The sequence below is a fragment of the Osmerus eperlanus genome, chromosome 6 (assembly GCF_963692335.1).
Source record: "Osmerus eperlanus chromosome 6, fOsmEpe2.1, whole genome shotgun sequence".
Classification (NCBI taxonomy): Eukaryota; Metazoa; Chordata; class Actinopteri; order Osmeriformes; family Osmeridae; genus Osmerus; species Osmerus eperlanus.
Genome location: NC_085023.1, coordinates 3,304,932 through 3,331,411, shown reverse-complemented (window position 1 = coordinate 3,331,411; position 26,480 = coordinate 3,304,932). Strand labels below are relative to the sequence as shown.

Below are 26,480 nucleotides of genomic sequence, written 5' to 3'. Positions count from 1 at the left end.
ATGCTCTTTGAATGAAACAACAAAGGGAGATGTCAGTCATGCGCTGCGTCTGCTCGTGTCCTCGGAGATGGGCTGGTGTGGCAATCTGCAATCAGCTACCCAGTCGTCGTCGTGCCCCCCCAGAGCTCAGCGCGAGACATACCTGGCTGCTTCTCTGAGCGAGATAGCGAGGAAGAGGGGAGCGAACAATGAATATGACACCTCTGATCAAAAGTCATGTTTTTGCGAGACGTCTATATTACTACAAGCTCCAAGGGTTTTCCAGTCGAGTTTGAAAGAGGGTTGCAGTCAGTTGGGGGTGTCTTTCTTGATGGCTTGTGTTCCTCCCTCTCACGAAGAGACAGACTTGTTGTTCCAACTCAGGCCTCTCTCTCAGGCCTGTCTGTGTGGGCACACAGTACACTAAAGCTACAGTATTTTTTTTTTTTACCTTTTCCCATCTGAGCTGTCGAGCAGCATGTCTGAACAGGGATATTTCCCCACACCACCCCTGGAAGCCCTCAGCATGTTCAGGTCTGACACCTCTCTCTACTGGCTAGGTTGGGTTCCAGAGTGTTCCATATGGCCTTCTGGAAATGTTTCGGTTACAGTTAAGGGTTTGAAAGTGTTCTGCACGTCTTATTAGGCGATGTAACATTTAATAATCAACCTCTCCCCCTGGCTAAGCCTGATGTAAGAGCTGTGTTGCTATGTCAACGATCTACGTCATTATCTTAGCATTGTTTTTTTACACAAGGACTTACGTTTGTTAATTTATCTGCAGACATTTTTACCTGGGGCCCACTGTTCAGCTAAAGTGACATTTTCTTAGCTAAATAAGTGACTAGATGACAAGCCATTGACGCTAGCCATCTGCGTGCATTGAAGTTGTTGATAAATGGAAGTATCGTTGGGGTTCAATTAAGAATCATGAAAAATGCATACAAAACCCATAATGCATTGCGCGACTGGCTATCTCAGTCTTGCCTAAGTCTCTCATAGGGAAGCTTCATGCAACAGGTACATATAAGTGTAAAGTTATGTTGAAGTCAAACACGTGCAGCTGGCCCCTGCCGCTACTGAGCTGTCCTGCTGGTGCTTCTATGTGGAGCCTTATACTGGGTATTATATGGTAGCACTCCCATCCTGCCATGAGAGCATGGCATGGTCTCTGGTCTCCAGGAAGAGAGATTTGTTTAGTCTCCATGGCGACGGGTCTCTCTGGTCTCCATGGCGACGGGTCTCTCTGGTCTCCATGGCGATGGGTCTCTCTGGACTCCAGGGGGTGACGGGTCTCTCTGGTTTCCAAGACGATTGGTCTCTGTCGCCCAGCAGACTGAATGTGTAAAGATGAGCAATGACCAGCAAGCCCCATCTCTCTGAGGTCATCATGACCACCCATTCAATTATGGCTCCTATTAAGTTAATAGCTACAGTCTTCCACGTCGACCATTTATTCAGTTAATCAGTGGCTTCCTCACGCAGTTAATCTAATAAAAGCCCCAGAGTGGGTTTTTATTAGATTGTATCAATACTACGTACCATAACAACAGCCTCGGGGTGGTGGTGTGTCGGTCGGTCTGAGGTCCAGGGAGCTGCTGAGGGTGGTGGTGTGTCGGTCTGAGGTCCAGGGAGCTGCTGAGGGTGGTGGGGTGTCGGTCTGAGGTCCAGGGAGCTGCTGAGGGTGGTGGGGTGTCGGTCTGAGGTCCAGGGAGCTGCTGAGGGTGGTGGGGTGTCGGTCTGAGGTCCAGGGAGCTGCTGAGGGTGGTGGGGTGTCGGTCTGAGGTCCAGGGAGCTGCTGAGGGTGGTGGGGTGTCGGTCTGAGGTCCAGGGAGCTGCTGAGGGTGGTGGGGTGTCGGTCGGTCTGAGGTCCAGGGAGCTGCTGAGGGTGGTGGTGTGTCGGTCTGAGGTCCAGGGAGCTGCTGAGGGTGGTGGGGTGTCGGTCTGAGGTCCAGGGAGCTGCTGAGGGTGGTGGGGTGTCGGTCTGAGGTCCAGGGAGCTGCTGAGGGTGGTGGGGTGTCGGTCTGAGGTCCAGGGAGCTGCTGAGGGTGGTGGGGTGTCGGTCTGAGGTCCAGGGAGCTGCTGAGGGTGGTGGGGTGTCGGTCTGAGGTCCAGGGAGCTGCTGAGGGTGGTGGGGTGTCGGTCTGAGGTCCAGGGAGCTGCTGAGGGTGGTGGGGTGTCGGTCTGAGGTCCAGGGAGCTGCTGAGGGTGGTGGGGTGTCGGTCTGAGGTCCAGGGAGCTGCTGAGGGTGGTGGGGTGTCGGTCGCAGTGGTCAGCTGGAGGAAAGCTCTTTGTGACCTTGCCTATACGAATACAGTTTGATTTGAATCAGTACCAACAGTATCCCTCACCTGTTTCTATTTTCTGAACAGGAGCTTCTCCTCCTCTCTACAATCCTCTTTCTCTCCTCTCAACAGTCCTCTCCTCTCTCCTTTCTCTTTCCTGTCCACACTCCTCTCTCTCTCCTCCTCTCCTCATCCACTCCTCCCCACACTCCTCTCCTCCTCCACTCTCCTCTCTCTCTCCTCTCCACACTCCTCTCCACACTCCTCTCCACTCTCCTCTCTCTCTCCTCTCCACTCTCCTCTCTCTCTCTCCTCTCCACACTCCTCTCCTCTCTCTCTCCACACTCCTCTCCTCTCTCTTCTCCTCTCTTTCTCCTCTACATACACCTCTCTTCTTTCCTCTTCTTTCTCTCCTCCACTCTCCTCCTCTCCACACTCCTCCCCTCTCGCCAGCCGTCTTCAGTTCTCTTCCTAGACCCGGCTTTGGCTCTGAAAACAGTCTATCCGTAGTTTTCAGTGTTACAACTCAGCAGATGGTTAAAGAATGATTAGACTAATAGCACAGTGTCTGGCATGCTACATAGAAAGCTCGTTGTTTGTTGTTGTTTCAGTTGACATGATGTCTGCTTCGTCGACATACTTTAACTTGAAGTTACAAGGGATTTTAATTTGTATAAAGGGCTGTGGTGAATAAATGAACAAGTTGGACACATTATTCATGTTGCGCTTCACAGCTCTTCAGTTTGACGTCATCGCCTTGACAGTAAAGAGTTATGCCTGCTCAGTGATCAACAGGTTTCTCTTAGTAGCTTGTGGATGTAAAATGCTTCAGTGGCTCTTGGGATTGTGAATGCAGGTCTGGCGTCAGGGCAGGGAGGTATGTCAGAATGCTTTTAGTTAGAGAGGTATTCAAAGGAAGGGTTTAGACAGCTTACACAGCTTGTGTTCTGTTTGTCTATACGTAAGCACGTATGTCTTTAAAGGGAAAGGTAAGAGCGTTGAGCGTGAGCTTGGATTTCTGCTCTGGTGAAGGGGGGGGGGGGGGTCTGAAGGTGAGGCAGGTCAGTGGTCTGAAGGTGAGGCAGGTCAGTGGTCTGAAGGTGAGGCAGGTCAGTGGAATGAAGGTGAGGCAGGTCAGTGGTCTGAATGTGAGGCAGGTCAGTGGTCTGAAGGTGAGGCAGGTCAGTGGAATGAAGGTGAGTCAGGTCAGTGGTCTGAAGGTGAGGCAGGTCAGTAGGGTAAAAGTGGGGTCAGGTCAGTGGTTTGAAGGTGAGGAACATCAGTAGGGTAAAAGTGTGGCAGGTCAATGGTCTGAAGGTGAGGCAAGTCAGAGGGGTGAAGGTGAGGCAGGTCAAAGGGTGAAGATAAGGCAGGTCAGTGGTCTGAAGGTGAAGCAGGTCAGTGGGGTGAAGGTGAGGCAGGTCAGTGGTCTGAAGGTGAGGCAGGTCAGTGGTCTGAAGGTGAGGCATATCAGAGGTTAAAGGTGAGGCAGGTCAGGGGTCTGAAGGAGAGGCAGGTCAGTGGGGTGAAGGTGAGGCAGGTCAGAGGGTGAAGAAGAGGCAGGTCAGAGGTTAAAGGGGAGGCAGGTCAGTGGGGTGAAAACAAAGCAGGTCAGCATCCCATATCACCACCCCATATCACCATCCTATATCACCATATCACCATTCCATATCACCATCCTATATCACCTCATCACCATCCTATATCACCATCCCATATCACCATCCCATATCACCATATCACCATCCCATTCACCATCCCATATCACCATATCACCATCCCAGATCACCATCCCATATCACCATCCCATATCACCATTAGAGCCCGACCGATATATCGGCGGGCCGATATTATCGGCCGATATTGGGCATTTTCCAAACTATCGGTATCGGCATTTATAATGGCCAATAAATGAATCATTCATTTTTATTGTGTTTTTGTTCAAAGGTCTTTAAGTTTCATATCTTAAGTTTCTATTTTTATACATTTTATTTATCAGAAACTGCATTAACATATTATTTTAGTGAGGAAATAATAACAGGAGTCAGATGGCTGAGCAGTTAGGGAATCGGGATATTAATCAGAAGGTTGCTGGTTCGATTCCCGGCCATGTCAAATGACGTTGTGTCCTTGGGAAGGCACTTAACCCTATTTGCCTCGGGGGAATGTCCCTGTACTTAGTCGCTCTGGATAAGAACTTCTGCTAAAAGTAACTAAATGTAAACTACAAATAACTACTGTTAGGGAAATCAGTTTCTTTTGTTACGCGTTTCTGGATTTTTAAAATATTTTTTTATATCGGCCGATATCAGAATATCAGATTTTTAAATCACCAAATATTTGTATCGGTATCGGCCTTAAAAATCCTTTATCGGTCGGGCTCTAATCACCATATCAACATCCCATTTCACCATCCCATATCACCATCCCATATCACCATATCACAATCCCATATCACCATCCCATATCACCATATCACCATCCCATATCACCATATCACCATCCCATATCACCATATCACCATCCCATATCACCATCCCATATCACCATCCCATATCACCATATCACCATATCACCATCCCATATCACCATATCACCATATCACCATCCCATATCACCATATCACCATCCCATATCACCATCCCATATCACCATAGCACCATCCCATATCACCATCCCATATCACCATATCACCATCCCATATCACCATATCACCATCCCATATCACCATATCACCATCCCATATCACCATCCCATATCACCATATCACCATATCACCATCCCATATCACCATATCACCATATCACCATCCCATATCACCATCCCATATCACCATACCACCATCCCATATCACCATCCCATATCACCATATCACCATCCCATATCACCATCCCATATCACCATATCACCATCCCATATCACCATATCACCATTCCATATCACCATATCACCATTCCATATCACCATATCACCATCCCATATCACCATATCACCATTCCATATCACCATATCACCATACCATATCACCATATCACCATCCCATATCACCATATCACCATCCCATACCACCATCCCATATCACCATCCCATATCACCATATCACCATCCCATATCACCATATCACCATCCCATATCACCATATCACCATCCCATACCACCATCCCATACCACCATCCCATATCACCATCCCACCATCCCATATCACCATATCACCATCCCATATCACCATCCCATACCACCATCCCATATCACCATACCACCATCCCATATCACCATATCACCATCCCATATCACCATATCACCATCCCATACCACCATCCCATATCACCATCCCATATCACCATACCACCATCCCATATCACCATCCCATATCACCATATCACCATATCACCATCCCATACCACCATCCCATACCACCATCCCATATCACCATACCACCATCCCATATCACCATATCACCATCCCATATCACCATATCACCATCCCATACCACCATCCCATATCACCATCCCATATCACCATCCCATATCACCATCCCATATCACCATATCACCATTCCATATCACCATATCACCATTCCATATCACCATATCACCATCCCATATCACCATATCACCATTCCATATCACCATATCACCATACCATATCACCATATCACCATCCCATATCACCATATCACCATCCCATACCACCATCCCATATCACCATCCCATATCACCATATCACCATCCCATATCACCATATCACCATCCCATATCACCATATCACCATCCCATATCACCATATCACCATCCCATATCACCATATCACCATCCCATACCACCATCCCATACCACCATCCCATATCACCATCCCACCATCCCATATCACCATATCACCATCCCATATCACCATCCCATACCACCATCCCATATCACCATACCACCATCCCATATCACCATATCACCATCCCATATCACCATATCACCATCCCATACCACCATCCCATATCACCATCCCATATCACCATACCACCATCCCATATCACCATCCCATATCACCATATCACCATATCACCATCCCATACCACCATCCCATACCACCATCCCATATCACCATACCACCATCCCATATCACCATATCACCATCCCATATCACCATATCACCATCCCATACCACCATCCCATATCACCATCCCATATCACCATCCCATATCACCATCCCATATCACCATATCACCATCCCATATCACCATATCACCATCCCATATCACCATATCACCATCCCATACCACCATCCCATACCACCATCCCATATCACCATACCACCATCCCATATCACCATATCACCATCCCATATCACCATATCACCATCCCATACCACCATCCCATATCAGCATCCCATATCACCATCCCATATCACCATCCCATATCACCATATCACCATTCCATATCACCATATCACCATCCCATATCACCATATCACCATCCCATATCACCATCCCATATCACCATATCACCATCCCATATCACCATATCACCATTCCATATCACCATATCCGCACCCTGCTGGCTCCGAGCTGCCGCCGGCTGGACCCTGACAGGGAGGGCCCTGCTGGGGACTGGAGAGGCCCTGCTGGGGACTGGAGAGGCCCTGCTGGGGACTGGAGAGGCCCTGCACAGGAAACTGATGTGTCACAATTGATTGTAGTTGAAGCCGTACCTTTACAACTGCATGTTCAAGTATGTTTTTAACCTATTCTAAAGTTTTTAACCTCTCCAAAAGTCCCAAGAAAAAATGCGAAAAGAGTGCTTGGGAAAAAGCTTTGGCGCTGAGGCGCAAAATGTTTGTGTTCTTTTTCCAAACACAGTTTGGTGTGAACCCAGAATGAGCCTGGGCTGTTCCTTATTTATCTCTGATGGAATATGTAGCTGCATGCTGCCCCCAGCCAGGAGCTATGATTCAGACACAGTCAGCTCTTATCCTAAATATAGATGAAATGTAACACAACACCCAACGTTAATCTAGATTCTGCATCACAAACATATTACTGGTGTTTACTCTGCAATCTGCTCTAGCTAGCAGGCGCTTGGCGAGCCCAGCTATGCTCTAACACGTTAGCCACACACAGACCTGGATCTGGACCACAGTTGAGGTCTGCTCTGGCTGCAGCCATGGCTTCACTGCCGGAGCGGAAGACAGCCTCCTGATCTCCTGGCAGGTCCAGGGAGTCAGGGGGAGTCAGAGGGAGTCAGGGGGAGTCAGAGGGAGTCAGGGGGAGTCAGGATGGGTAAGGAGGAGTCAGGAGGAGTCAGGGGGAGTCAGGATGGGTAAGGAGGAGTCAGGAGGAGTCAGGGGGAGTCAGGATGGGTTAGGAGGAGTCAGGGGGAGTCAGGAGGAGTCAGGAGGAGTCAGGATGGGTAGGGAGGAGTCAGGGGGAGTCAGGAGGAGTCAGGATGGGTAGGGAGGAGTCAGGGGGAGTCAGGATGGGTAAGGAGGAGTCAGGAGGAATCAGGAGGAGTCAGGAGGAGTCAGGGACCAGCCTCAGGCTTCCTCCCCTTTCGGCCCTCGACGCTTCTTCTTTTATATTTAGTAATTTCTTTACTCTCCCCCTCCTTCCTCTTTTCTTTCTTGTGTGATTGCTCTGCTCATTTCCCATTAGTTGTTCCATTAGCGCTGTGATTCAGCCAGATGCTGCAGAGCTGAAATTAATTTCTGGGACTCCTGTTCTCAAGGGAATGTCTAGTAATGGCACCATGTGGAGGCTGCCTTCAAGGCTGTCCAGCTGGGGTGCCCTGGAGGTTGGAGAGTGTAGGACAGGACACGGTCGTATGTCCTAAAAGAAGTTCGCCGGTGACTGGTTACCATGACAACAGTAACATAAATATTGATGTGTTTGTGTGTCCCAGACCAGTGCACCATGACCAGGTCCTATCTCTTCCTCCACAAGTTCTGGTTCTTCAGCACCATCTACTACTTCGGAAACTGGGTCTTTATCGGGGTGAGTCTGACATTCACCCCACACATCTGGCCACAGGCACACACCTGACCACACACACACCTGAGCACACACACACCTGATCACACACACAGCTGAGTACACACACACACCTGACCACACACACCTGACCACTCACACACCTGAGCGCGCACACACACCTGAACACACACACACCTGACCACACACAGCTGAGCACACACACAGCTGACCACACACACAGCTGACCACACACACAGCTGACCACCCACTCATTGCTATGTTTTGCAACCGGAGCATCGACCAGAAGACCAAAAGACGGTCTTTTTGTCAGAAAAAAAAAACTGCTGTCATTCAGTCATATTGTGACATATCTAGGTTAAATTTGGCACAGTTCTTCACTGTCATCTTGAAGCCTATCAGTCAAAGTTACATTTGATTTTTTGACACAAAGAAAGCGAGGGAATGTACACATTTCCATATGACACCCCTCTCAGCCATTTGGATTGTATTAATTTGTCCTACGTAACGAATGGAAAGACATCCATTCTAAACATCTGTACAAAATGTCAAGTCAATTGGACCTACGGTTTTCCAAAATTGTCACTGTACAGGAAAATCCATCATGGCGGACCTTATGGGTCACTGAGGATTTTGCCATCACTTTGAAAAACAAGGTCTGATGTGGGCCATTCTTGGTGTGGGAGTTAGTCATGGCATGTTGTATCAATGTGCCAAATGTAGTTTTTACCCATTAGATCATGAGATAGTAGTTTGCTAATGATAATACCAACAAAACCATTAGGGTTCCTCCTGACAGAGGAATCCTAATTAAGGAACCTATGTTACTGTAACAAACAATATGTATGAAACCTATAGAATGTTACTGTAATAATAGACCTATGTTCCTGGAATGACCGTCATTGATTGTTCATCATTGTTTTTTTGGACACAATTTAATAAACCTATGTTTCTGGAAGGGACACAATTTAATAAACCTATGTTTCTGGAATGAACAATATAAGAGGCCTATGTTCCTGGAATTAATAATATGTAATATGAAAGCGACCTACAGTATGTTCCTGTTGTGAGCAATATTGAAGACATACAGTATATTTCAGTAAGGAACAATATTAATAGACTTACAGAATATTCCTGAACAATATTTCACATGCCTATGTTCCTTTATACAACAGTAAGTTTTGACCAGATCATTTGATTGGACAAGAACCAATCCATAAGTAATGATGTAGTACTCATGGACCATCCCTGGGTCTTTCAACTGCACATCACTCCACTATACAGATGTTCTTATAACCTTTAATTAAATTAAATATCGTATCTGTCTTAGATTGTAACAAACTGTGCACCGCAAAGATGAACATAATCCACAAATAACATTTGAATAATGAATGGTCATCAGGAGAGGATGAAGGACAGGGGTGTTGCTAGACCAGGAGAGGATGAAGGACAGGGGTGTTGCTAGACCAGGAGAGGATGAAGGACAGGGGTGTTGCTAGACCAGGAGAGGATGAAGGACAGGGGTGTTGCTAGACCAGGAGAGGATGAAGGACAGGGGTGTTGCTAGACCAGGAGAGGATGAAGGACAGGGGTGTTGCTAGACATAAAGCTCTACTGGGGCAGAGGTCCTTATTCATATCCCTTTTTTTTCTTCCAAGCTTGCTGCGCACAATGCACTACTCGGCTATAGAAACTCCCCTTGTTTAACCCACTGTACAACAGTTCATCAACTTTGTCAGGGACATCAATAGTTAATGTGAGCGCACAGTTCTTTTTCGCATTCATTTGAGCGCAAGTACAGTTCTTTTGATCTTCATGTAATATTGTTTTTATGTTTTAGTCAAAGTAAGATGATCAGTAGGCCTATCATTTAGAAACTATCTTTATTTTTGTAGTGTTTTCTTAGCCTACCTCAATTTGTCTCGACTTGTGTGCCGAGTCCGACACCTGGACTTCTGTGTGCGTGCTGCAGTGGCTATTTGGCAAGCTCAGAAGAGCGCGCTGACATGGAATTCTGCGTGCATCGGTTTGTGTTTTTGGTTAAACTGCTTTGATTTTACAAGCGTTGATTGGGATACTGCGTTTATTTTTTCTGGGATTATCAATCTAAATTAATGCACTGAGTAAATTGTTAAAACTCAAACTTTTGATTTTACTGAGGCACAGCAGATTTATACTGGGGCATATGTGCCCCAGTAAAAAGGGTCTAACGATTCCCCTGATGAAGGAACAGTAATGTGAAAACCTACAGGACGGCCAGTCGCTTGTGTGCAGCATTTTTTTTTTGTGTTGCTTGGCAACAGTCCTATCCAAGTCCAGTTGTGTTGCCGGAGCCAATTAAAGGATCAAATGAATAAGCAAGTCATAATTTGTTGTCGTTTATTACCTGTCCGTTATCACAACTTGGCTGAAGGTCTGTGGTTATTCAATATAACAGCTCTCCCCTCGTGTGATATAGCTTAAATATGCCATATTTAATAGACCTGTTCCTATAATTGGGTGTGCTCAAGCCTTCGGCGAGAGCACAACCTTTGTTCTCTCACATATATATTTATTATTGTTTATTTTCGCCCCCCTAAAACTCAGTCAATATTTGGCCTACATACACAACGGCGGTGTCAAAAGGTTCTTCTTGGTAGCGATTGCGTTGCTTCTATTGGAATTTACGTTCCGTTGCATGGTTTGGGCTTAAGTTAAGTTTTTGTGGCGAAAAGTGAAGCTAACGGTGGCTAATTTGCTAGCCACAGTCACTGACGTTACTAACGTCACTACGTCACTAACGTCACGAAAACACGTGTGACTACCTGTAGCAGAACATTCGTTTCGCATCTGTTAACTTGGGGGATAGCTAGGCTAACTATAGCTTTACTGCAAGGCAGCTGCAGAAACGCCACAAGCAAAGCGGCCAGGGTGATAACTATTTACTCATTTTACTTTGTGATGTGAAACACTATTATGAAATGTAATGTACAATATTAGCTGATATTATTAAGGAAGTAGGCCCACATCTACTTTCGGAAACGGTAGTCTACTATTTCACTGAAGCATTAGCATGACATTAGCCTCTGTTGCCCGGGCAACACATACTACAGTGGTCTATGATGTATCTGTTTTCAATCGTTAAAATAAACATTCCTCACATATACATTTTCGTTGTAGGATTTATTATGACATTAGATTACAAGTAAACGATTTGTGGGTGAAATTATCATTACCTGTGGTTTCAATCCAGTGTATCACTGCAACGCTGTAGCCTACGCGAGACACACGACAAAAACATCTAACATACACAGCTGTTTAGGAAGTCAAACTGCGACAGAACATGTTCGGCACTCCCCTTACTTAAATCAAAAGTCTATCTAACTACTAACCTGAACTTCATTGCCACAGCCTAAACTTTGTCAATCTGTTCATGAAAATAATTAATTTCAGCCTAAACCGTACAACGGAACGTTTAATCGAATTCAACCAACGCAATCGCTACCGAGACGAACACAGCAGTAGTCTAGTACTGTACCGTAGTAGTAGAATTTACCGGGGCAGCTTCTCCACACAGGGCTATATCGCATTTTGCGTTGTTACCTTACAATGATCGCTACCAGTGAGCTTTTTATGAATGAGCGATTTTCCACTAAATAAATGTCAAGCTTATTTACGTTTTGGGGGGCATATTTTCAGTTAGCAGATGGTACTGTTTGAATCGCGATTCCATCTTCTACTGCCGGGTAACGTCGTAGAATAATCTTCAAAGGGGGTTCTTTATTAATGAATGAATGCAATGAGTAGGCTAAATGCATGAAAATATCACGAGAAGGGAAAAACTTAAAAGGACGTTTAAGTCATAGAGATTAGGTCCATTTGTACACCGGTCTGCCAAATGTATTCTTTTTGATTCAACGATGAGGCTGCCTCTTGCAGGGGAAATGAGAAGACATCCATTTCATTCTACACTTCACTCGTATTTTCAGTTGTAAATGAGCAGCAAAAAAAAAAATGCTTTTAAATCTATGTAATCTTTATAAATAATAAGTATGCATTTTTATATAAAATACAGAAATATCAGTTGTAAAAATGTCATTAAAAAACGGACCCCTGTCCAACCGACGCAAGCAAGCACACCCTACAATTTCCCCAGAAATTGTACCCTCTCTAGTTACTAATATTAATAGACAAAGACCAATGTCCCTGAACAGTATATAATATAGTTACTGCATGTAACTGGACTGACTAACATGAGTAGACCTGTAATCAACAACAGTGTACCGTCCTGCTGTTATCAGATGAGCACACGACTACCCCATATTTCAGGCAACGGATCAAAGCAGGCGGGAAGTAAACATCATCTGAACAGGCTGTTATCATCGGCCTTCAGTGCTTTCTAAATAGCGTCTAAAGACTGTAGCATGTCCGGGCCTCTAGCACTGTTGTGGAGGACATGCAGGAAATCCAATGTTTTGATTACAGGGATCTAATATGTGCGTATGTTGGGCATCAGATGTTTCTTCAATTGATTAAATTGACTTAACATGTCGGACAATGTGTTAGTATGGAAATTGGAAAAACAGTTGGGTTTGATTTAAAAGGGGTGGGGGGATTTCATAGGGCTCTACTTTAGGGGTGGTTGTGGTTTTGGTGACCCTTATTAGAAGATGGTGTCTAATGTAGTCATCTGTCGTGTGCTACAGGGACATCCAAGCACAATTTGTGATGTTTGTTTCAAATTCATTTGATTTACAATTGTATTAATCTCTGACCTTCTCCCACAATTAACACACACACACACACACACACAGGTGTTCCTGCTCGGCCTACTGGTGTCGTGCTGCAAGGGCAAGAAGTCCGTGATTGAGGGCGAGGTGGAGGCAGACGACTCGGACATGAGTGACGATGACTATGCCCACTGACCTGCTGCACACAGGGACAGCCTGGCCGCGGAGAGGGGAGGGAGGAGGGGGGGGGGGGGGGGGGGAAGATATCATAACATGCTGGTACTTTTAAGATGGTTTCCAAAATGTTGGTATATGTTTATTTAAGAAACAATATGAAAATGCAGTATATAAATGACTGATTTCAACTTTTACTTTTTTCTTTGTTATTGCAGACGTTGCTATAGCCAAACGTACTAGTTGTTCAGTTGTGTTGAGTTTGTCCCGCCCTAGTTGGTCAGGTGTATCTGTACCTGCTGCGCCCTGTGATGTGGACGCTGTAGGAATCCCTGCTGGGTCCTAAAGTCTGCCTCAGATAGAAGTTGTCTTGCACACAGCTTTAATGTTGTTTAGAATGTCACTGATTGATTTGCCAGTGCTGAGGATATGAAGGGACAAGACGAGCAAATAAGATCTGAATCTGGAAGAGAAACTGTCTGTGCACAATGACAACTAGAGCATGGGTCTGCTGAGTAATTAAATATGGCTCATGTGATGTCCTGATCTTTGCAAACAGGAACCATATGCTTAGATTTGATTGAATGATGGATTTCCTCTTTCATCTGCTCTGTGCCAGCTAAATGCATGAGGTAGTTTATAATCTACCTATCCGAACTCCATCACTGACAACTGCACATATATCACCCTTCCACATATTTAAAAATACACTGTAACATATGGTTCCCTTTTGCGCTGCGTATAACATATGGTTTGCTATGATTCTGTTGCTGTAGTTACCATGGTTTAGCTTTTTTTGTCTCAGGATACCTGGCCTCTATTGTTCGATTGATATGTTGTCTTTCTAACTATTACTGAGCATGATGTAATTTGACTACTACTGACAGTGTCCCTTATTTATATTGAATAAATTCTGAATTTGTTACCTATTGTTGCTTTTATAGAAACAACAAAAATATCTGCTGGACATGCAACAGAACACTATGTACAACACTGTACAATACCTCAATACACACTTCACTGTACTGCAGTGGTACTACAACTACAATACTACAGTACAACTACTACAATTCAATCAGGAGAGACCTGGGATGAGTAAAGTGATATTTATTTGACAAAAGATGATGGATTTAACAACAGGTGTTTGGCGCTTAGACCCCACAGGGAAATAATGATCAATTTGCGTCGGTCCTGCAGCAGAAGAATCATCCCCCATGGAGTCCAGGCAGTGGCGGCAGCCGACCACCCAGCCAGAAGAGACAGAGCGACAGGGTGGTGACGGGGAGGTGGAGGGTCGCTCACAGTGCTAGCATGGACAAACTAAACAGGAATAGACACTTATTTAAAGGCACGGCAGCGGTTTGATAGGCTAGCGGAGAAGGGAGGTCACTGAACTAATTGATAGAATCCCGATGACAGCCCAGGCATTGAGGTGGAGGGAAAGGAGAGAGCGTGGGGAGTGAGTAGTGAGACATAATGGTGCGTGGCCCGAGCGTGCAGAGTTTGGTCTTGCCTGACTGAACTTGCGCTAAGCCTCATTACTAGTACAGTTACTACAGTACCTACTGTGTACTGTTTGGTCTGCCTATGCACTGTAACTGATCAGCGGTATAATTGACGGGGCACAGTCATGCCGCTTGAACACACGCAAAAGGAAGTCATGAGTTCCCTTTGAACGCTGATGTCAGTGGTAATCAGTGGGATGCTGGTTATTGAGCTGGAGCCGGTTAGCTTGACGTGCCTACTGCAGGGGTGTGACAGGTTTGTTATCAGAGCGCCAGGCTGTGAAAGAGCTGTGCAGCCACACGAAAGGCCCGGTCTTTAGCTCCACTGACCTGGGAAGAGATGGACTGTTATTTCATGGACGTCTGTAAGGAGCTAAGCTGTCGCGGGCTAGCTGGACGGGCTAGCTGGACGGGCTAGCTGTCGCGGGCTAGCTGGACGGGCTAGCTGGACGGGCTAGCTGTCGCGGGCTAGCTGGACGGGCTAGCTGGACGGGCTAGCTGTCGTGGGCTAGCTGGACGGGCAAGCTGTCGCGGGCTAGCTGGACGGCTATTGGTTTCACATGAGTTGGCATTCTCAAAGCCTACACTCACTGTCTTACAGGAAGCCAGACTGCAGTCTGCTACAAACTAGCTGCTACTAGCGCAGCTAGTTTGGAATTAAAGTAAAGGAGGAGGGTAAACATGTGTACCTAAACAGCAGGTTGAAGCTGATGATTTCCCATGCCGCTATTTGCTGCTCTCTGAAGATGGCTCTTCCGGGCTCTGCTCCTCTTCCTGCTGCTGACACCGCTGACCTGCCAGGGCTCCTGGAAACTGGGGTGGAATTATCTCTGACAGCAGATCATTTAGAGTTCTGATGAAGATTCTAGAACCCCAGTGTGATGGTCTCAGAGGACAGCTAGGAGGCGTCTGTGACTAACAGCTCCGTGGTATTGAAGCCCCGTGGAGAGAGAGGGGGCTGGAGAGGGCTGGACGGAGGGGAGAGAGAGAGAGGGGGGAGATGGGTAAGGATAGGAGAGAGAGAGGGGGAGGAAAAAGAGGGTGTGGGGGAGAAGCAGAAGAGGAGAGGAGTGGGGAGGAAAGAGAGGAGAGGAGAGAGAGAGGCGTGGGGAGGAGAGAGAGGAGAGAGGCGTGGGGAGGAGAGAGAGGAGAGGAGAAAGAGAGGCGTGGGGAGGAAAGAGAGGAGATGAGAGAGAGGAGTGGGGAGGAAAGAGGAGAGGAGAGAGAGGTGTGGGGAGGAAAGAGGAGAGGAGAGAGAGGTGTGGGGAGGAAAGAGAGGAGAGGAGAGAGAGAGGAGTGGGGAGGAGAGAGGAGAGGAGAGAGGCGTGGGGAGGAGAGAGGAGTGGGGAGGAGAGAGGAGAGGAGAGAGGCGTGGGGAGGAGAGAGGAGAGAGAGAGGAGTGGGGAGGAGAGAGAGAGGCGTGGGGAGGAAAGAGAGGAGAGGAGAGAGAGGCGTGGGGAGGAAATACAGGAGAGGAGAGAGAGGCGTGGGGAGGAAAGAGGAGAGGAGATAGAGGCGTGGGGAGGAGAGAGGAGAGGAGAGAGAGGCGTGGGAAGGAAAGAGAGGAGAGGACAGAGGCGTGGGGAGGAGAGAGAGGAGAGAGAGGCGTGGGGAGGAGAGAGAGGCATGGGGAGGAGAGAGGGGTTGGGGGAGAAGCAGAAGAGGAGAGGAAGCCAGAGGGAAAGACGGACCAGTCCAGACCATTACTGCAGTGACCTCTGCACACATCAACTGTCTCCCAGAGAGAGGAGAGCTGTGTGTGCTGCTGCATGGATGCCGCCCAGGGCGGGAGCCTTTCACCAGGCACAGAAATCAACACATCCACATAACCACACACACGGATCACAAACACTCGCACCGGTATTTTAACTCGAAATACACAACGGCTGACCAAGACTTGGTACATCCTTGCTTCTCTTTTGTTCGCTGCTATTGTGGAGTGAGTCATAGTCGAGGGTGGAGGAGGGCTTAGGACCAGTGGGGATTAGTACAACCGATACAGTAATCTGAGTACACCCTCCGCAGCTAACAACACTGTCCACGATGAACAACAGGGCCTTCACTGCTGCCCTAAGCCCCAGGCTGTAGGAGGTCTCCATGGTGACAGGCTGGGTAGGCTGTAGGAGGTCTCCACCCTGGGACCATGGTGACAAGCTTGGGAAGCTGAAGGTCCCTTCAGGGTGCTGGGTCAGATTGACAGGCGACCATGTGACTGGTAGCTCTGTTGTTACTGCATTCTTCTCCTGATGTGTTTACAAGGGTCAATGTTGAGACGCAACGATGGGTGTTTACAGACACAAACAAACACACACTAACAAACAAAAACACCCTGCCCTCCCTGCCCTTGGCTTCCTGTGGGACATGTTAGAGTTGCTCTCAGACTCGACCCTCTCGGCCCGCTCTGACAAGCTGTCAGTCTTCCCTGACTCCATCAGGACTGTGGAGCACCACAAACACACCGCACTGGGCCACTAGAGCCCATGACCAAGGCCTTTACATGTTCATGACTAAGCATTTCCCAGTTTATGTCACACTGTACAAAAGGATATCATTCACCCCCAAGTTGAATCATAGTAGCTGCTTGAATACTCACATGGGCCTACATGATGGACATGCTTATTGACTGTTTTATGAACCGATCTAGATTTCAAACTGCCTGAGACCGAACCACTGCCTTCCTTATCCTCCAAAAAATCTTCTCAGTGGTTGACAAACCACTCAGCCTATCAAGTCAGTGGCTGACACACTGTTGCTGAGAAGTTGGCCAGCTGATTGGTGAGTGCATCAGCTCAGCGCCACGCTGATTGAGGTGATGGAAATAGAAGCAACTTCAGACAGCTTGCCATTGGTGAACACTTGAACGCCCATTTGCTGTCTGTAAACAGAATGTTTGTCAAACTTGGATCAGAAGGGGAAAAAAGTACTACTTTCCACGCGGACAGTTTGTGTTTTGATGTTAATGTGAATATTAAGAGTACTGCTGTATGCAACATGTCAGTGGTGCTGTATGAGTACAGTATGTTGATGTGTGCGTGTGTTACGAGGAAGAAGAAGGCTGTGGCTCCAGGGACCTGTGAGCTTGCTATTCACCAGGAACACAGAGAGGAGCCAGTGGGATGGAGCCCATGTCTGTAAATAGGTTACTTTGAAGTTAAGAGGTACCATCTGGCCAACTGGATCATGAAACGAGCGTCAGTGCCAAGTGGCACAGGTGAATCAGCCAGGCGCCAGGCGCAATTGTAATCCTGCTCCCTTCAACAAACAAACCACCCAGCGCGTGTTCGGATGGCCACCCATTTTGATTTAAAGAGACACAGCAATATTTCCTGCACTCGTGGAATGAAAGGGTTCTGATCATGCCAGGCGGTAAATGCGTAGTTCGGTTCAGAGCGTGGTCGTGCAGTCAAGGTTTGGTTCCGAGCGTGGTCGTGCAGTCAAGGTTCGGTTCAGTGATGTGAAACAGACAAGGTTCAGACGGGAAGACTCAGAGGGAGGTAATAACAACACTTGTTTGCAATACAACACATTGGTCTTGGAGTCTATGGTTCTGCTATGGGTCTACGGGTTGGTTTAAGAGGGGGTGGGGGGGGGGGGTTGGGATGAGGGAGAGGGGTTTAAGGGGGGGGTATAAATGGGAGGGGGGTTGCTTAAAGTGGAGGGGTGTCTTTGGTGGGGTCATTAAGAGGGGTTGGTTGGTTTCAGGGGGAGGGGTTAGTTTGGGGGGGGTTAAGGGGGAGGGGTTAGATTAGGGGGGTGGGGGTTAAGGGGGAGGGGTTAGATTAGGGGGGTGGGGGTTAAGGGGGAGGGGTTAGATTAGGGGGGTGGGGGTTAAGGGGGAGGGGTTAGATTAGGGGGGTGGGGGTTAAGGGGGAGGGGTTAGATTAGGGGGGTGGGGGTTAAGGGGGAGGGGTTAGATTAGGGGGGTGGGGGTTAAGGGGGAGGGGTTAGATTAGGGGGGTGGGGGTTAAGGGGGAGGGGTTAGATTAGGGGGGTGGGGGTTAAGGGGGAGGGGTTAGATTAGGGGGGGGGCTTAGTTTAGTTTTGCAGCTGCATTTTAGGGTTAGGGTTAGGGAGGGAGTCAGATGGCTGAGCGGTGAGGGAATCGGGCTAGTAATCTGATGGTTGCCAGTTCGATTCCCAGCCGTGCAAAATGACGTTGTGTCCTTGGGCAAGGCACTTCACCCTACTTGCCTCGGGGGGAATGTCCCTGTACTTACTGTAAGTCGCTCTGGATAAGAGCGTCTGCTAAATGACTAAATGTAATGTACATTTTGCTAGTCAGCAGCAGGGAGCTGTCCAGGGTGCTGAACACTACCCCCTGTCTGTCTCACCTCACTGTAGACCTGAACACTACCCCCTGTCTGTCTCACCTCACTGTAGACCTGAACACTACCCCCTGTCTGTCTCACCTCACTGTAGACCTGAACACTACCCCCTGTCTGTCTTACCTCACTGTAGACCTGAACACTACCCCCTGTCTGTCTCACCTCACTGTAGACCTGAACACTACCCCCTGTCTGTCTCACCTCACTGTAGACCTGAACACTACCCCCTGTCTGTCTCACCTCACTGTAGACCTGAACACTACCCCCTGTCTGTCTTACCTCACTGTAGACCTGAACACTACCCCCTGTCTGTCTCACCTCACTGTAGACCTGAACACTACCGCCTGTCTGTCTTACCTCACTGTAGACCTGAACACTACCCCCTGTCTGTCTCACCTCACTGTAGACCTGAACACTACCACCTGTCTGTCTCACCTCACTGTAGACCTGAACACTACCCCCTGTCTGTCTCACCTCACTGAAGAGACATCGAGCCTAGTAAAAGTTACCTTAACCTGTTAAAGAGTAGCATCACAAATATGTGATCGTTTGAATGTGGGTCCCACAGCGTAACATCACAAATATGTGATTTCGAACATTCCCATTGAATATTTTCCGATAGACAAAAACTATGCGACAAATGCTTTATTATGGCTTCAGAATGTACTAATGAGAAGGCTAACAAGTAACACTAGCATGGTAGTAGCATTGCTACGAGTATTATACTAGGTAACCTAGCCCGGAAGCTAACTAAAGCTAGCTAGCTACCGTTACGGAAGAATAACTTACCCTGTGGGGGCCGTCGGAATTATTGCCTCACTAATCTAAAGGTTAAGTAAGACCCGGTTTTAAATTACAACATTACTTTCAGCTCTCCAAAAAACACATTTGCAAATATATTTTTTTCTGAAAGACCACATTTACATAGCCAATGGGTCATATTGTCTTGCCTTGCAATCCCATTGGATAAATGAGGTCTTTCAAAAAAAAAGAAATGAGCAATTCGAGAGCTAAAAGTGCACTGTAAAAAAAAATCACGTAAAAAAACAGAGAAAGCACTGGCAGCAAAGTTTCCAGACCGATTCTGTAAAATTACAGTAAATAATCATACCACAAAATTACATGTAATAAGCTGTAAAAATACAGTGCATGGTCTACACCCAAAATGAATTAAATTACAGTTTAGTACTGTTCTTAAATGTTAATTAAACCGCAGAAAAACAAAAATACTATGTTAAAATACATTTAAAAACAACTAACTTTAAGGTTAATCTCCGTAATTTTAGGGCATTTGTTTGTTGCTACATGAAACATTCCTGTCTATTTACAGTAATTTCTTATGATTTTTATTTTTTTTTTGTAGAATGACTAAGAAAAAATGTATAAAAACGCAAGAAATACATAAACCCCAAGACAAATGTCTGTAAATTTACGGTATTACTCAGTCAATTTAAAGAATTTATAGATATAAAAATGTTCATTGGACAGTGGAAAAACAAGCTTAGTACATAAAGATAGCTACATTTACGGCCAATCAATGTAAATGTAGGCTTTCTAGTAGTTAATTTATGAAAATGCCCTGTGTACCAACAGTGATTCCCTGTAGAATTGTGGTTGTGCCAACTAAAAAAAAACTACAACAATGTATAAATACTGAATATGTACTTTTAATCAAAAAGGAATGTCAGCACATTTACAGTATTAATCAGTCAATTTAAAGAAATTATAGATATAAAAATGTTAATTGGACAGTGGAAAAACAAGCATACTTAAAAAACAGCTACATTTACAGCCAATCAATATAAATTTAGGCTATCTAGTGGTTAATTCATGAAAATTGGTCCAGCATTGAGCAAGATTGCTGTGAACCGGGCTGCAACGTTATATAGGGCAACTGTGCATGGTCAGTTAGTGTCACTAAAAGTTCTGTTTTTGCAGCTGACAGGCTCATATTATTAAGTGTCTGATGCTGAGGCTCCATGATGATCTTTTGAAATGCCTCAAAGGTGTAGCGGAGCTTTGTAGGGTGCTGCATGTTCAAGGCATAAGAGCCCAAACAACATTGCAGAAGCAAGTGCTACATTCTCAAGATCTTGAAGCACCATCACACCTTCGAGGACTATCCTGACATCAGAGGGTTCACTGCTGGCAGTGTCTTTCACAACATAGATCCCCACTGTCGTTCTCTCCATGGCACTGAGGAAATCGGTCTCAGCCATTTCCTGGTCAAAAGAAAAGATACAATTCTTTAATGATATGTTCAGCATCTTTTCACTTGGCTTGAAAACAACCGGTTAATAATTTCTACCTTCCATTAAGGACAAACCATATCCGAAAATAGTAAAAAAAAAAACGTAAATAGATCCGATGCCCCACTGTTTATGACCTCCGACCCAGGCAAAGCCGCTGCAGGATGAAAGGTAATGTTTTCTCTTCAATTTTTTCAATTCAATTTATTTGATCAAGAGGGACAGTGTACATTCATGAACATTAAAATGTAAATGCACCCAATTATATCCAAAAGGCTAGTTTCCATTGGCAGTCTTCCTTCTGTGTTTGAATGTCGGTCTGTATGTGTGTGAACAGGATTACGAAAAACTACCAGCCCGATTTGTATGAAACTTGGTGAAGGGGTGTAGCATGGGACAACATAATTCTGACCATGATTCGTCATTAGGCTCCTTAACGATCAGTGCAAAAGAGCTGCAGTTCCTGTGCAGAGACAGGAGAACCGAGCAGAACAACCATCTCTCCACCTCTCCATCGCAGCCATAGCCCACCTGAGAGGTCACGACAGTTAGCCAGACTCGTTAGATCAGAGAGGTATATTAACATCGCATCGTTTGAGTATCGTAAAAGTCGAGACTTCAGGACCCCGGGTCTGGACTGGATGGAATCCTACAGAGATGGCGTTCTGTCAGTCTCCTATGTATGCACAGGAACACTGAAGCAATGTAAGTGTCTCTTTTTAGTACAGGTTTACTGTGCAACACTAGTTCACTCCTACTATAAAAAAGTTGCTAAAACTCATGATTACCGAGATCAGATTGTTTTTCATCGCCGTAGGTTTTGTGTTTTGAAATACATGCAAGTGAATGTCTGTGACAGAAAGAACCTCCATCAACGGTCTTGACATAAACAGTCCACACAACAATAATGGCAATTGCAATTTCATGTAGTACTCACCACAAAAACTTGGGCCCACGGTTACAGAGCTGACTCCAGGTGACAATGTAGTGTGAGAAAATGTAAATCTGCAGCAACAGAAAAACACAAGTATCATGCAAGCAATTTCTCCCGTGTGAGTGTTTGAATGTCGGTTTGTTTGTGTGTGAACAGGATTAAGCAAAAACTACCAGCCCGATTTGTATGAAACTTGGTGAAGGGGTGTAGCATGGGACAACATAATTCTGACCATGATTCGTCATTAGGCTCCTTAATGATCACTGCAGTTCCTGTGCAGAGACAGGAGAACTTAGCAGAACAACCATCTCTCCATCGTAGCCAAATCCCACCTGAGAGGTCACGACAGCTAGTCAGACTCGTTAGATCAGAGAGGTATATTAACATCGCATCGTTTGAGTATCGTAAAAGTCGAGACTTCAGGACCCCGGGTTCTGGACTGGATGGAATGCTACAGAGATAGCGTTCTGTCAGAGTCTCCCATGTATGCACAGGAACACTGAAGCAATGTAAGTGTCTCTTTTTAGTACAGGTTTACTGTGCAACACTAGTTCACTCCCATGTTAAAACGTTGCTAAAACTCATGATTACCGAGATCAGATTGTTTTTCATCGCCTTAGGTTTTGTGTTTTGAAATACATGCAAGTGAATGTCTGTGACAGAAAGAACCTCCATCAACGGTCTTGACATAAACAGTCCACACAACAATAATGGCAATTGCAATTTCATGTAATACTCACCACAAAAACTTGGGGCCACGGTTACAGAGCTGACTCCAGGTGACAATGTAGAGTGTGAGAAAATGTAAATCTGCAGCAACAGAAAAACACACGAGGGCTTCACTTAACCAAACTTAAGTTAGCCTACACAATTCCCCTAACTCAACATTACTCAACAAAACACTCCTATTTAGACAGTTCTCTGTACAGCGGCACTTTGCCAGCTCCACAATTAATTATCTAATGAATTAACATGCTTTTATCAACTATGTACAACACTAACATTGAACAAGTGCCTTCGTTTTTCATAAAATATTTCCTACCGACCTAGCTAGCTAGCAGCTAACATTATACTGAGGTAAGAGGAAAAAAATAAAATCAACATAACGTTATAGTAGAGATGGTCTACAAAGCCACACATTAGTCATGCAGGTCATAACGTTAACCGAATTTTAGGATTGCAAATGGCAGATTTAATTAACTGACATTAGATAGCTAACGCTAGCTGAGCTCTATAACCCCTGAGCTAGCTAATAGTCACTCTAAATAGCTAATGCTAACGTCAGCTAGCAATTTGCCTTCAGTTTGGTAAAAGTCCATTCCGTTTTGACAAAAAAAGGTTGTGAAAAACATATAACGCACTATATCAGCTTAACATTAACGTTACCTCTGAATCTCGTTGTCTCTTCTTCAGTCAGTATAATTCCTGAATACTATAACTTCTGGAGCAGCTGAAACCTCCATTCTTCTCCGGTTTTCGCGCCATGTGCGGCAGTGACAGTTGGGAGAAGCAAAGTGCTACTGCTACAACCACTGCGCATGTGTGAACCTTCCTCATTCAAAAATCAACATTCAATGTTGTCTCCGAGATAAATATTTTTACTGTCCAATTCATTGTTGATTTCACAGAGTTTTCTGTTTACTAGCATTAATAACAATAGACTTACTGTTTCTAATCTCCTAGGAAATTCCTTGACAGCCCTGAGGCAGTAGTCATCCCATCTCCCAACATAAATTTGGTCACACCATGGGTCACACACTGACATCTTTCTTATTGCATTTGTACCCCTATATGTTCGAAAAAATGTACATCTTTCCAAACCAAGCACAAGTCATATCATACATTTCTGTGTTGGTTACAGGGTAAATTTGTGCAACAAATAAGTTACTTTTTTATAAACTGGGGCTTTATCCCATGACTTGTCCAGATCATATGCTGGACTAAAAGGTTGGTGCCAATGTGAAAGGTTTTACTCAGAATGCATTTTATAGTGGCCCCAATCGCAGAGTTACTTTATGCATAATTTTGTGGAAATGACCAGAAAACTGACATTAGGCCTATTTGCGTTACAAATCCTACCGGCCAACACAATGGTAAAGTATTAGAAAACTAGAATAATGTTCTTAGTGTTTTGGACACTGTGCATTTTTGGATATGTGTTAGCAAGATAACCTACCACTATCAGTAGTTAAAATAACCTGGTGACCTTGTGTAGCCAGAACAACCAAGAGCTAATGCTCTTAAGACAGTGGAGATGTTTGTGGACTACTAAGAATACAGCCCCAGTAAACCCTGTGGAGTCCTTCCGCTTCCTGGGCACTATCCTCTCCCAGGACCTCAAGTGGGAACTGAACATCAGCTCCCTCACCAAGAAAGCACAACAGAGGATTTACTTCATGCAGCAGCTGAAGAAATTAAACTTGCCAAAGACAACAATGGTGCATTCTACACAGCCATCATTGAGTCCATCCTCACCTCTTCCATCACTGATCTGTTATGATCAGATCATCCATCGGATGATACGCTGCAGTCTGCTCTTGTCCTTGGCAGTGGCAGCAGCGTATCATCTGCACTGCTGAGAAGGTGATCGGCTGCAATATGCCTACCCTCAAGGACCTGCACACCTCGAGGACCCTGAGGCGAGCGAGGAAGATTGTGGCCGACCCCTCCCACCCTGGACACACAGAAGACTGCGGTCCATCAAGACCAAAACCTCACGTCATAAGAACAGTTTCTTTCCTTACTTACAATAGGTGCTTACATTTACAGTTAAACAACTCTAAGTAAACAAGTACAACTCAACTATATATTGTACTAAAACATAACAAAGTTCTGTTTAATGGGCAATGATGAATAGAACTTGTATCCACCATCCATTCTTGTGAAGACAAATACACCTCAACCATGTCTCAATAAATGTATGTTCTCTATCTCCAAGGAGGATAATGTGCATGGTAGCATCGGTTTGTCTAGAAGAGATCCAGAAGTCAAGAGCCCCAGAGTCCCCTGAAGTTCATGAAGGTCACAGACTCATAGAAAGACAGTTGGCTATTGACTATTATGTTGGCATTTTTTTTGTTTTAGAGCTGTTAACACAGTAATTAACAGACCATTGTCTGTTTTAAAAATTTCAACACAGCACTTTTGATACTGGCCCAATGTTTTTGTAATATGGAATAAAAGGTGTTACATAAAGTTTAGACTCTTGACTATTTTTTTTAAACGTGAGGCAGGCTTGGTGACAATACATGCATTGAAGTCATTAAAGAGGCACTGGACCATATAGATATTTCTGTCCTGCCAGGGGAAGCATGGGTGCATCCTTTCTGCTGTTTATTCCCAATAATAAATTACTTTTGTGTCTGTACAAATACTACTAATTAGTTTAAAAAACATAAAATCACAATTTTAAAGAAAACCCAATGACCAACGATTTCTGTAATTTCACATGCATTTCTTCATTATTATTAACCTGAAAAAATCTGTTAAATATTACCTCCCATGTAATGTAAAATTACATTTGAATCTGTACAATTACAATGAATTGTCATTAAATAAACATCATATTCATGTTATCTTAAATTAAGGTAAAATGCCTGTGATTTTAAGGGTGTAACATTTATTTGACATCAAATATTGGTAAATCCGCAGGCATATCATTGTTTTATGGAAAAAGAGGAAATATCTGTAAAAAATACAGTGCATTTCATGGTAAAAAAAACGGTTATTTTTTACAGTGTGACGTTGTAATTTTACAACCAGGGGCCTTACAGGGTTTTAAGGGGAGGGAAAGTAACTCAGGTGCGCTTGATATGCATCACAGATGGTGCTGAAGGGGCCGTTACAAAGGCTTTGTTGTCGTGGGGGAGACAAATCGAACCTTGCGGTCTGAAGCATCACAAAATCGAGTCACAAATTGTATAGACTAAAGTAAGAGGCTTGATGTTTGAAGAAAGAATCAAGCTAGTCCAGTAACATTTACATTACATTTACATTTATGCATTTAGCAGACACTTTTATCCAAAGCGACTTCCAAGAGAGAGCTTTACAAAAGAGCAACAGTAAAATATTTCGCAGCGAGTACAAGAATTTGAAACTGTTACAACTAACCAACAAGAGCAACAAGTCTCTCAATACGAGTCATGGTGATCCTGGAGGAAACTAACATCAGGTCCAGCCAAGCATTCCTAAGTGCAACATACACCAGAGAATACATACCTGCCAATAAATCCGACATATCCACATGCAAAACTGCAAAAGGTTGGCCTCATCTAGAACATCTAGCTGATGAGATGCCATCTGAACTTGACTGTGAAGTTGGATTGCTGATTGGCTATAACTGC

The 26,480-nt window shown here is 45.2% G+C and overlaps 1 protein-coding gene and 1 long non-coding RNA gene across 3 annotated transcripts in view; one reads left to right on the top strand and one right to left on the bottom strand.

The window, feature by feature from the left end:
* The window catches only part of lmbrd1 (LMBR1 domain containing 1), an 82,246-nt gene extending 68,197 nt beyond the window's left edge, over positions 1-14,049 (top strand). Inside the window, exons 16-17 of the mRNA XM_062464478.1 lie at positions 8,153-8,244; positions 13,035-14,049. Coding sequence (XP_062320462.1) covers positions 8,153-8,244; positions 13,035-13,145 — 203 coding nt within the window. The 3' untranslated portion in view covers positions 13,146-14,049. The remainder of the gene's footprint in view (positions 1-8,152; positions 8,245-13,034) is intronic.
* A 6,556-nt stretch (positions 14,050-20,605) lies between these two features.
* Positions 20,606-23,619, bottom strand: LOC134021903 (uncharacterized). Of its 2 annotated transcripts, XR_009930596.1 has the most exons (4): positions 23,524-23,619; positions 22,878-22,947; positions 22,141-22,208; positions 20,606-21,176 (listed from the first exon to the last, which is right to left on the bottom strand). It is a non-coding gene; the product is annotated as an uncharacterized LOC134021903 (long non-coding RNA). The 2 variants fall into 2 exon arrangements; XR_009930595.1 differs by lacking the exon at positions 23,524-23,619 and having other exon boundaries at positions 22,878-23,299.
* Between the last annotated feature and the right edge of the window lie 2,861 nt (positions 23,620-26,480).